The sequence below is a fragment of the Phaethon lepturus genome, unplaced genomic scaffold (genome assembly GCF_000687285.1).
Source record: "Phaethon lepturus isolate BGI_N335 unplaced genomic scaffold, ASM68728v1 scaffold5960, whole genome shotgun sequence".
Lineage (NCBI taxonomy): Eukaryota > Metazoa > Chordata > Aves > Phaethontiformes > Phaethontidae > Phaethon > Phaethon lepturus.
In genome coordinates this window covers 79,064-90,563 of record NW_010511054.1, presented here as the reverse complement: position 1 = coordinate 90,563, position 11,500 = coordinate 79,064, and the positions used below count along the sequence as shown (strand labels likewise).

Here is an 11,500-nt window from a genome sequence, read left to right as displayed (position 1 = left end):
CTTTCCCTGACACTTTTTGGAATTAATGAGGAAGGGAATATACTGAAAGAAAATCATAGATGATTTCTAGGAACATAAACAGAAAGTTATGGCATGAATGCATCCTCTAGATTGTCACATATATAGATGACATTTTAAGACACAGTTATTAATAGATTAACATCTTTACTTCCTCCTAAGTCTTCCCATGTTTGTGGCTTTACTCAAGTCATGAAGCTCAGAATTTTTACTGCTTTCTGTTTAAGTAATAACCATGTACACTTGCGGTTTTGCGAAGTTCTTAGCATCTGATTCTTCCATATAGGCCATTTAATTTGAAGCTAATTAATTATTTTCTTTTGGGTTTGCATATTGTCAGTATACTAGTGTCCAGAATGTCCAGTTCATAAGCTTTTCAGTTTATTTCCCTCCTTTTATATTTGTATCAGATTCTTTTTAGGGTTCTTTATTGCAGTTTTTTATCTTTTTACTAGTTCTAAATAAATACCTATTCCTTCAAAACAGTTAATTCTATGATACCAATAACAAAATACCAACCCCAAACTACGTGGAAGCCCTGTTTTGGCAGCCCTGTCAGTGGTTGAAAGAGACAGTGATATGGGAACTGCCATGATAGGCTGTAACTGTTCTGTACAAACAATGCAAAGTCACTTTAATAAACATACAAGGATATGGGGGTGGCGGGGTTGGGGCTCATGCAAGAACAGATAAAGGTGACAGAGGTAGTGGCTTATTACAGGGAACAGTCAGTGCATTGTTAGTTTTGGTGAATGTCAGTTGTTACCCATGTCAGATAAAAGACTGACCAGAAATCCGGGCATGGAAACTTCGTTACAGTACCTTCCTTGACATAAGGGCTTTTGGATCAATAACACTTCACCTCTATAACCATTTACAGTATTTTGGACTATGTGTTGTTAATTGATTCTCTTCTACCTTTTTGGCAAGAACAGATTCATTTTCTGTTGTTGATCTGGAACAGCTTGCTAAAAACCTGCCAGTTCAACAGCCAAATGTGTATGCTAATTACTGATACAGTTGTAGAACTGTAGCTGATTTAAATCATTAGAGATCCATTTAAAATAACTTACACCAATTAAGAGGTACCAATTTATTTTTCATAACCCATATATCATTACTGCTTGCTATTACTTAATGTTATTTCAAATCTGCTTAAAACCTGAACAATATTAAAAACAAATGGGGACAGCATGCCCTATCCTTAATTGAAGCGGGGGAAAAAGCAGCCTGGCTTTGTGTATATCACTGCAAATATACTGGGCTACCTCAGATAGATCTCTGCTCAGCTAACATGTATGTGCTTATCCCTGTGGAAGATACAAAAACACAGTATTGGTTTGCTTAAGATATAGGAGTTTGCACATATTTTAAAATGATCACTTAAAGGTTTAGAATTCTTATCCTTCAGTTAACACCTGCAATATTTGCTTGGACAGTGATTTAAAAAAAAAATCATGGTAAACAATAGTGTGAATCTTATCCAAGATATTAATAACCTTTATTTCAAGAAAGAGGGAGTGATTACCTCATTTTTTTCTATCCAAGACAAATGGAGACCATAAGTTTTAGGTTTAGACCATGGGTGTTGTGTTTTTTCTTTTCCTCTGTTGCATAAGGACCGTTGCTTTCTCCTATGTCAGTTCTGAGTTTGGTGTTTAGATTTGTTTATCTCAAAAATGATGAAAGTTGCAGCTGCAACAGCAGATGTACTTCTCTGATTTTCATATCTATCTTCTGCAGCCCATTAGGTTGAAAAGTCAGTTTTGCACGTGTGTTTCAGTGCTACCTGAAGGCAACTTGCCTAACTTTTGTAATCTTTCTGAAAATGAGGTCCTTCATGCAGAAATAACAATCAGCTGTACATTTGACAGTGTTAGAGAATTTTTATTCAAGTTTTTAATTGCATTTTTGCATGAGGGAGTTCTGAAACATCAAATGAACTACAGCACCACCTGTGAAGTGCTCACTGCAAATGTTAAGATGAAATGAGTGGGAAATATCAACAGTGGGCAACTTCAACAGCAATGAAGAAAATGTTCTCCTTTAAGATAATTTATGTACCTCTATTCCAGCATAGCATAGTTTGCATAGGAAGTTAATTAACTGTTCAGCTTCCAAACTATATTCAGAACTTATACATTTGCACAATAAATTAATAAAGATAGAGGGAAATTATAATATTTCTAATGATTTCCAGAACCTTTGCTGGAAAAATGAAGGAGCCTATGTAAAGCAAGAAAGAGAATTGAAATAAAAATCCTGGTTTCACTGCATTGAAGTAGACAGGCTACAACCCACGGAGTATTCCAGAAGCAACTGTAGACACCACATAATGAGAAAGCTATTACTATTCTTTTGTCCTCTTATCACTAATCTGTATGGATTAAGGGAACGTGTTTAAAAAAAACAACCAAACAAAACCCAACACTGTCAGTTATAGTACACCAAGGAACTAAGTTAGGTTGGAGCATAGTCTTGAAGGTGCCATCCAGCTGTTGGCACTTGTTGCCCGAAATAGACTGGCAATGATATGATTCGCAAGGACAGATCCAATTTATTCTTCCTGAGGGTAACATTAAGGGAGGGAGTGCTAAGATGGAGCAGCCACAGGTGCAAAGCTTAATGGGTAGTGGGAGTGGCATTATCCAAATGAAGATGTGTCTCCCACTGCAAACTGCTCTTCTCTTTGTGCAACAACTTTTGTCTAGCTTCCTCACAGTTCTCCATTTTATTTGCTTATCAGAATACCACCTAAATAAGATTAAGGCTTTGTTGTATTTCAGACAAAGGTCAACAGGTCACAAAAGATCACCTAGATATTTACATCTTGTGGTTGAAATGTAAGCATGATACAACTCAGTAAAGGATTGACTTCTAATACTTATCCTATATCATCTAGACAGGCTGAATTTTTGCAGCATTTAATTCCCATGTAAGAAACTGGGAGCTGGCCTGTGAAGATAATTTTGTATGAAAAGGCTGTTTTCTATTAAATATATATTAAAATTACCTATGTGAACATTATATAGTAAATAGTGAAGTATCTGAAATTCAGTGAAATATCTGAAATCCCTAAAAATCTAGGAAATTCACTGTACAGCTAGGAAATGGAAATTATATGCTAATTCTGTATAATAATGATGATTTTAGCATGTATTCAAATTTGCAAAGATACTAAGATATCTGAGGTGAAGAGACTGGGAGGCTACATGAGAAAAATCTAGCAATAATATCTAGATTGATAGTAAAGGGAAAAAGAGATGACCAGAGTGAAAGACCTCTGTCCTCAAAGACTGACACAGTGATATTATTTGTCTTACTCTAATAAACTCAGAAAATGGCCTGAAAGATCATGGTGATACTGTAAGTTTTGTGGACTGCAGAGGTAGGTGGGTCAGATCACCAGCAAAGGTCTGTGGAAAAAGAGGATTGTTCTTGAATTTACCAAGATAAACAGATACATAATGTTACTTCGTATGCTCCATCTAATGTTTTAGCAGTAGTATTTTGGACAAGCAAATTTAATTAAACTTATCTCCATATAGCCTCCCTGTTCCACAGCTTGAAAAATGCCAGCATGTGCACTAGAATGTATAGAATATGAAGACTTTATCTAGCATTTAAATTATGGTACTGCCCTTACTGTGACTAGGACTGCCCTTCAACACAGAACAATTGTTCTCAAACTGTCACAGTAATGCAAATACCCCTTACAGATACATGGAAATGTACACAGAATATGTAATGATAGTGCCTTTAAAGTGGATTGGAATAAAAAATGCATTATAATAAAAGTTGTATATGTTTTAAGTGTTTGGTCAATTAAAATATTTTCTACTTTAATTGCCTGTGGCAGGTTCTTGGAAAACTGTATTAGCTCTAAATATTCAGTTAGCCAAAAATATTCAATTTTCCTTGAGCAAATTCTGTGTCCACCTCTGTCCAGAGGGTTGGTGGATTAATATTATATTGTAAAGTGATGGAACTCAAATCAAACTTCATTCTTACATGAGGGTAGAAGTTGGAAAAAATAATCTTTTACATTTACATTTTACAATCGTAAAATAATTTCTGTTTCCACTTATTTTGAAAACATTGTTACAAAATCAGAAAAAGTATTAAAATTATAACATTTAAATTGGGGGTGGAGGGAGGCAATCTCCTTACCTTTTCTAATTTGGATAGAGCAAGAGAATAGCAGTCTTTGGCTCTGAACTGCATGAATCTCATATTGGCTGGGTGAGTTAGTTCTGTGATAATGCTTAGGCTTGAGAACAACCTGTAGTTTAAAAGAATGTAACGGTTATACTTCTAATTATAACAATTCACAAATGTAAGAACCTACATAATGCTATAGCTTGTGCTCATGCCCATGTTTTTAATGAAGTGCCTGAAACTTGTGTTGTTTTTTGGCACAATTAAATGCTGGTATAATAGCAGAGGAAACTACAAAATATTCTCTGTAGAATTCACAAAGAAGCAAACATACGTTCAAAGGTTAAGCTTATAAAATACTTCAATGCCAGAATCAACCTCTTAATTTCATTACCAGAGCTTTTATTGAAAAACTTCTAAAATGACACAAATCTGTAGGAAGCAACAAAAAATGCAAAAATATATATATCCTGCATTCTAGTATCTCGTTGCATATAAACTACAATTTTACTAGAACTGGCTTAGGCACTCTTCCAATTTGTCTTGTTTTTATAGGTTTTTTTGAGTTCTGTTTGTATGCTCTGTGTCCACAGACTGGGTAGCAGATGAAAACTGACACTTCTTGGGAGGTGCTGAGAAAATGTATGCTTATGTATACTTATGTTCTCACTTTGAATTATTTACATGTACAAAATATTTATAAGTTAACACTAATCCAGGCTTCCAATAACAAAAACAGTGAAGAAAGTTTAACTGATCTGTCTGAATTACACAGATTTTCATGAAGCAGACTAAAGAGGCCCTCCCTAGCCCTCAGGGCTCTAAGAACTAGAAAGAAATTTGTAGTTTATGCTATGGAAATACTAAACAACTTGGAATAGAAGTTATTATTACTTGAGTATTTCCTCTACAGATTAGTGTCAGAAAATGAGATGTACATTTGTAATCTGTTTTGCTGATCCTGAAAGTACTTATCTACATGTGACAATAGATAATTGTAGTACTAATGACATCATTAATGTGGCTTCTGTTTCATTTGGATAAAAATTAAAGCGGTTTTCTTGAAAGCTGGATTTAGTAATTTAGTGTCAGATGGAGTCCAGTGTACCTTTTGCAAGTCTTTAGTCTTTTTCCCTCATTTTTGTAAGGTGGAACTTACTGAAATGGCAATTCAAGCAGAGCCTAAACGTGGGGACATGTGTGTCAAAGCTACCTGCCGGTACATGTTAATGCCGTATTAATTGCAATACAGTTTCCTAGGTCTGCTGATGCCAAAACATAGACTGGTAATGAATACATGATCCCAAACATGTTCTGAACATACGATCATATGATGGCAGAAATGCTAGACGTTCTTAGGTTAGCAATTATCATGTCCCTGTGAATAACCAAGTATTAAATGTGATCATCTAAGGAAAAATGGACTTGGCAAACTGGGTGAGAATGTGAATCACTTAACAATGACCGTTTGTGTGTGCTGTAGTTTGAAAGGCATTGTGCATGCTCAGGAATATCTGTAACCTTTTTAGCTCTTGCAGTCAGACTGATACAAACTGAGTGATGCAGTATTGTTATACAAAGTATGTATGCCCTACTAAAGATTAAGCACTTAGGGGATGGAGTCTATATACATAAATACGTGATAACCACACCGTTGAGATGTAACTGTGGTACATCTTTACTTGTATGCTGCGTGTTATAAAAATCTGTGAGCTGCTCATGAAAATTGAAAAAAATCCTGATAATATCATGCTTGTAAGTATGAACTTGTACTCATAAGTATCTTAATAAATGTGTTAAATTTCTGAGGAAGAAGAATAAATTTCTACCACACTAATTCTGTATCATTTAGCATAGAATTTTTTAAGCTTCTGCCAGCTGGAAATTTTCTTGTATTGCTCTACTAAAGGACAGGCATTCGTATTTGAAAACTAACAATACAACATTAAGAACTAAGAGTAACCAGAAATTAAAAGCTGCTCTAATGATAAGTCGGATAAGCTTGTGTTGTGTCACAGTTTTAATTGATATGGAACAGTTTCTAGCCTTAAGGGTGCTAATAACCTTGTTGTTATAAACAATGCATCTGTCTTTAAGGTGTGTGTGGGGGGGACTCTTCTGGCAAAAAAAGATTATTAATTTATGTAAATCAGGGAACAACCTCAGAACAGGTATATGAGAACTGGCAACCTAGGTCAAACAGTACTGCAGTACACTTACATCACCTTTTCAGGCCTGTCCACAACCCTTAATGAGGTCAACTGATCTAAGTCAATCAAATCAGTTGAGGTTTAGATTAGCCTGTATCTTCTGAATTATTTCACTTGCTGAGACTTAAGTGTAATCTTCTCATTGATGTGATACCTTTAAGAATAGCATATATTAGCAAAACTCCAGTAGTTTAAAATCCTTCTTTAACACTACATTTTAAGTGCTGTTTTTTTCTACCATGTCCAGCCTCTTCATTAGTTTCTGATATTATTAGCTACTATTAAGTAACAAAAAATCTTTAAACATATTTTTAAAGTTCATTTACAAAACTATTTACCCTGGTGCAATGAATTTAGTTTATTCTGTAGAACAGGTAAATGCCACTACCTTATCTCTTCCGAAAGCTTACTTATTTCTACAACTTTTATGTAATATAAACATGCAGTGAAATTATTGTATGTGTTCGGGGGGGGGGATTATACAGTACACTACTTGTGAAAGTTTACAAAGTTTTCTGAAAAAGTGCTGTTAAGTCTTAAACCAAGATATTTATTCTGATTTGGATATTTGTAAAAAGTACCACGCAGTCTTAAAATATACCATGCAGTCTACTGAACCAGATATATAGTTCATACATGAGTTAAAGCTGCCATCTAATTGTAAGTACTGTGCAAGATAACTGAATGATCATATATAGTATGTTCTAGTTGGATGCCTAGGGTACGTAGTGTATTACTATGATTGTTTTTCTTTTAGTATTTTGCAAGGTAGAACACAACTATGGAAAAAATCAATTGGTACTTTGGAAGTTTTATTTTTTTATCCAACTCCTTTTTCTGTTTTATATTTGGGGGTAAACTGTATTTCTGAAAAACATTAAGTGATGTATGTCAAAACCTCAGTGAGTTACCCTAGCACATTATGGTTAAGAGTAGACTTGAATGATCCATAGATTATGTTCAATTACAGTTTCTAAATTAATATGAAACACAGACCTGTGCTAATATCAGATACAAAGTCAAAAACTCAAAGCTAGAAAAAGGCAGAAATCAAGTTTCTTGCGCAACATAATTTTGCTTCTTTTGAGCACATGCAGAAATGCTAACAGCATTTAACTGCATTCTCACACATGGTTGCATTAAAAAAAAAAATCTTAACTGAAATAGTTGTGTTTCAATGAGCTCAGCTTACTAAAACACTGACAGATTCAAAAGACCTTTACTATGCAACTCTCTCTGATCTTATGTGGAAGGCTTGACGCAGGAAAGGGCAGCAATATTGAATGATACTGAATCCTCTAGGGAAGGACTTAATTTTGTCCAGGTCTTATAAGAATGAACAGGAAGTGTTAGACTTAAGCCTCAGATCAGGGAGGCGTTTCATCCTGGAATGTGTAGTGTGTTTGGTTGGGGGGGGGGGGGGGGGGGGGGGTGTTTTTTAAGCAAATAAGAACTTTTTTCACAGTTTAAAGGAACATGTATCTTTTGGTACTTGTTAAATCAAGATATTTAACACAAAGTGAGGTTTTAATCAGGACAGATTCTGAAATGAACAAGAAATCTCAGTGTGTTTAGCTCTTCATCACAGCACTGCCTTCTTAGCCTCTTCAGTAGACTGATCTCTCTTTTCCACTCTGTATTCAGTTATTCCTTCATGACTCTTAGTATGTTGTTGTCGTATGTAATGTTGCATACATGTGCCTAAAAACCTAATTTTTATTCAAAATGTGAACACTTTACTACTAACTTCATAGTGATGCATTGCTGACCTTTTAGCCTTAGAAGGGTCTGCTTTTCATACTGGCTTTGGCATTGCTGTGAAAGACTGCTGTACTGAGGAAAAGTTTCTTTTCTCAGCTGTCTTTGGTCCTAAATCTTCAAGAGTAGCTTCATTTTCCTTCCTGCAAACCTGACATTTGACTTCTAAAATGATCATCTAGTTTTGGGATGCAGAGAATTTAGTCTGAGACTTCAGGAGAATACCTCAGAATTCTGAGTGTATTGCTAAGCAGGGTAGGAAAAAAATGCCCATGTAAGATAGAAATTCATTTAAGGGAAAACTTAAGTAGAAGAATTTAAAAAAAAAAAAAAAAACAAACTTATCTGAGTACAAAAGGTTTTTCACAATTAATGAGGATGTATACACAGATTGCAAAAATGCCTTACCTAAAGAGTGTTTGAACATTTACAATAGTCTTAGCATCTGCCATATAGTCTTCCTCAGCACTCATTGTACTTTCTTTGTCCACCACCACCATATTAGCTGCAAAGGTGACCCCACATCTTAATAAGTCATCTAGGCTTTTGGGAAGAGAAAGAGGGAAAAAGAAACAAGCCACTTAAAAATGGAACACTTAAAAGGTTAGGGATGGTTGGAATTTGCAGATCACAGACTGAGTTGCTGGTTCCCTTCATCTCCATGTACATATCATAACTTTCAATATAATCTATATCAAGTACATCATATCAATTGATGGAATGGAATTGTTTTCCAATTATTTTCCTTGAAGTTACACAGAAAGCACTTCAGTAGGTTGGTACAGTCCCTTTTCTTTTGCTAAAGGGATAAATTTATTTCAAATTTTTAAAATAATCCTTTAACAGTTACTTGGGAAGACAGTATGTCCTTTTGTGCTACAACAACTTGTTTCATTACAGTTACTTTTGGCAATAAACAGACCCAAGTAAATGCTTTGGGTTGCTTTTCCCCACAATTATACTTCAGTTTCAAAATGCTAAGAAATGTTCTACCAGGACATCTAATACATTCCTCTTTCAGGTTAATCCATGAGTTGGAGTGTTCTCATGATGCTTTTAGGAGCAGCTGTACATCAGTACAACTTTGCACACTGCTGGACAGTGTTTCCTGTGAAGCCTGACAATAGAAAACTCTCACAGAAAACTGAGTTACAGTTCTCATCATGTCTTATAGCTTTGTTTACAAAATGAAGCATGTTTCAATTGTTTTAAAAATAATATTTTCCATAGAAACCAAGCACTTTTTGAGAAGTTTAGGAAGGACTTTTCTGTAATGATAAAGGCTGCTGGGAACCTAGCAATTTTTAAGTGAAAATCAAAAGAAAGAGTGAATTTCACGGTTTCCAAGGGAAATTGGAAAACTAAATTTTTGAATCATTCTCTTTACTTCTAAGGTGAAAGGTTGTTTTGTCGTCATAATTGCTTCTCATTTGGCAGTTTTAATTGTCCTGGTACAGTTTTTCTTTTCAGTAATGATCTTGGGTTCCAAAGTTTACATAGTCTATTATAAATTCTTTTTGAAATTTTAGGTAAGCTAAACTCTATAAATTTGTGGTATTTATTTTGCATCTTATTCTTCCAAAGCAAATACATAATATAATTATTTTTGAAAATGTGTAATATCACCAACGGTTGACTACAACAGAGAAAGGTTGTATTTTATATGAACTATTCTATCAACTTCAGTGCACAAATAGAATTCCAACCTTTCTTGGAGTAATTTGTATTTCTGCTTTTTCAATCTTTCAGCTGATCCCTGAAAACATCAGCATATTCTGAAACACCAAGGGTTTACTGCATTTCAGTGCAAGCTTAACAAGCTCAACAGCTATTCTTATTTTAAGTCACATTCAGCTAATTTGTGGATAATTTTAATACTAATTTAGAAGTAGTATAATTGTTCTCGGGTACCTCTAGCTATAGGTTTCTTAATACTGAATAGATTTCTAGACAACTATGAAATCTGTTCAGTTACAGACCTTAAATAATTTATACATGAAAACTACAGAACAGATATCTACCACTTGATGACATACTTCGAAGTACATCCCAGCTATGAATTTTGGTAAAGCTATTTTTCCGCAGGCCATCCACTACTAACAAGAGAGTGGTAAATGAGAGTAATTCTTCTGGTGGTTTTCTCTCTAAGATGATGACGTTTCATGCCAGGTGACTAAATGACAAATATATTAGATAGTTAATGGTAGTAGGCAGGACTTTGGGAATGTATTCCATACCCATTAAGTAAGAAAGGAAACTTTGCATATTTTACACTGTAGTTCTTGGCTAAAGATGATCAACTTCTATTAATTGTACATTATTTAAAAACATGTTTAGGAAAGCACAGGGAATAAGTATGAACTATATTTTTAAAAGTATTGTTACTGGTGAAAAATGTCAACAAAAAAAAACCCCTACAAAATGTGATTGATTATTGTATGAGGAATTAAAGTAATTGTATTGTCAGAAAAGATGCAGAAGTTCATGCTAGTATTACCACAAGCTGTGGAATTCTGTACTTATTTCAAAGACTATACACTTCTTTTTAATGCTCTCAGTTCTAAAAACAACAAAACACTTAAGGAGAGATTGAATGATTTCCTTCTTGAAATAAACTCAGTAAATTCAATTGAAGTTTAATTTTCCTTGTTAACATCTTTGGGTTATTAATCACTTTGTATACTTTGAGTCAAATTAATTGTTCTGCTGATACTAATTCTTTTTATAATTGTTATGTAATTAAGAGTTAAGAAGCAGATATTAACAACCTGAGTCACTTTTTTGGTTTAGAGGAAGAAATGTAGAAAGTGAAAAACATTTCTGTAGATTCTTTGCAGATCTCACAGTGACTATGATATCACCAAGGTAAATCTGTATCACTATTATAAGTAGTTTTAAAGCCTTTGTTATGTTAGGTTGAGATGGAGAAACACTGAATCTTGAGGATTCTCATTGGAAAAACTGGATTCTGTTAATTCAGGGCAGGAAATAAGTTTTTTAATTTCTACCTGAGGAATGAGTATTATGGGATTGTAGCCCCAACTCGATATTAGCTATGTAGTGAAGCAAACCATTTTCTTCATTAAACTGACACTCTACACACAGGAGTTTACTAAAATGCTAATGAGCCCTTGCTCTTCTCTTTTTTCTGCCTGATTTTTACATTAAATCTGTGTTGCTAAACCTAGATATGCAAATATGTATTAGCAGAGGTGAAGAGAGAAATATAGGAGTAGGTGATATTTTAAGTAGCGGAAGATGAAGACTGTTGGGCACGTTCAAGACTGTCTATATTCTGCATCTATCTTTACAAAGCCCTAGTCAGTAAATCCCAACAAACTATAACTAAGTCCAGA

General features: G+C 34.4%; 1 protein-coding gene across 1 annotated transcript in view; it reads right to left on the bottom strand.

The window, feature by feature from the left end:
- Positions 1-11,500, bottom strand: part of KCNT2 (potassium channel, subfamily T, member 2) — a 110,443-nt gene that overhangs the window by 22,591 nt on the left and 76,352 nt on the right. The window contains 2 exon segments of the mRNA XM_010282549.1: positions 4,189-4,300; positions 8,553-8,687. Coding sequence (XP_010280851.1) covers positions 4,189-4,300; positions 8,553-8,687 — 247 coding nt within the window.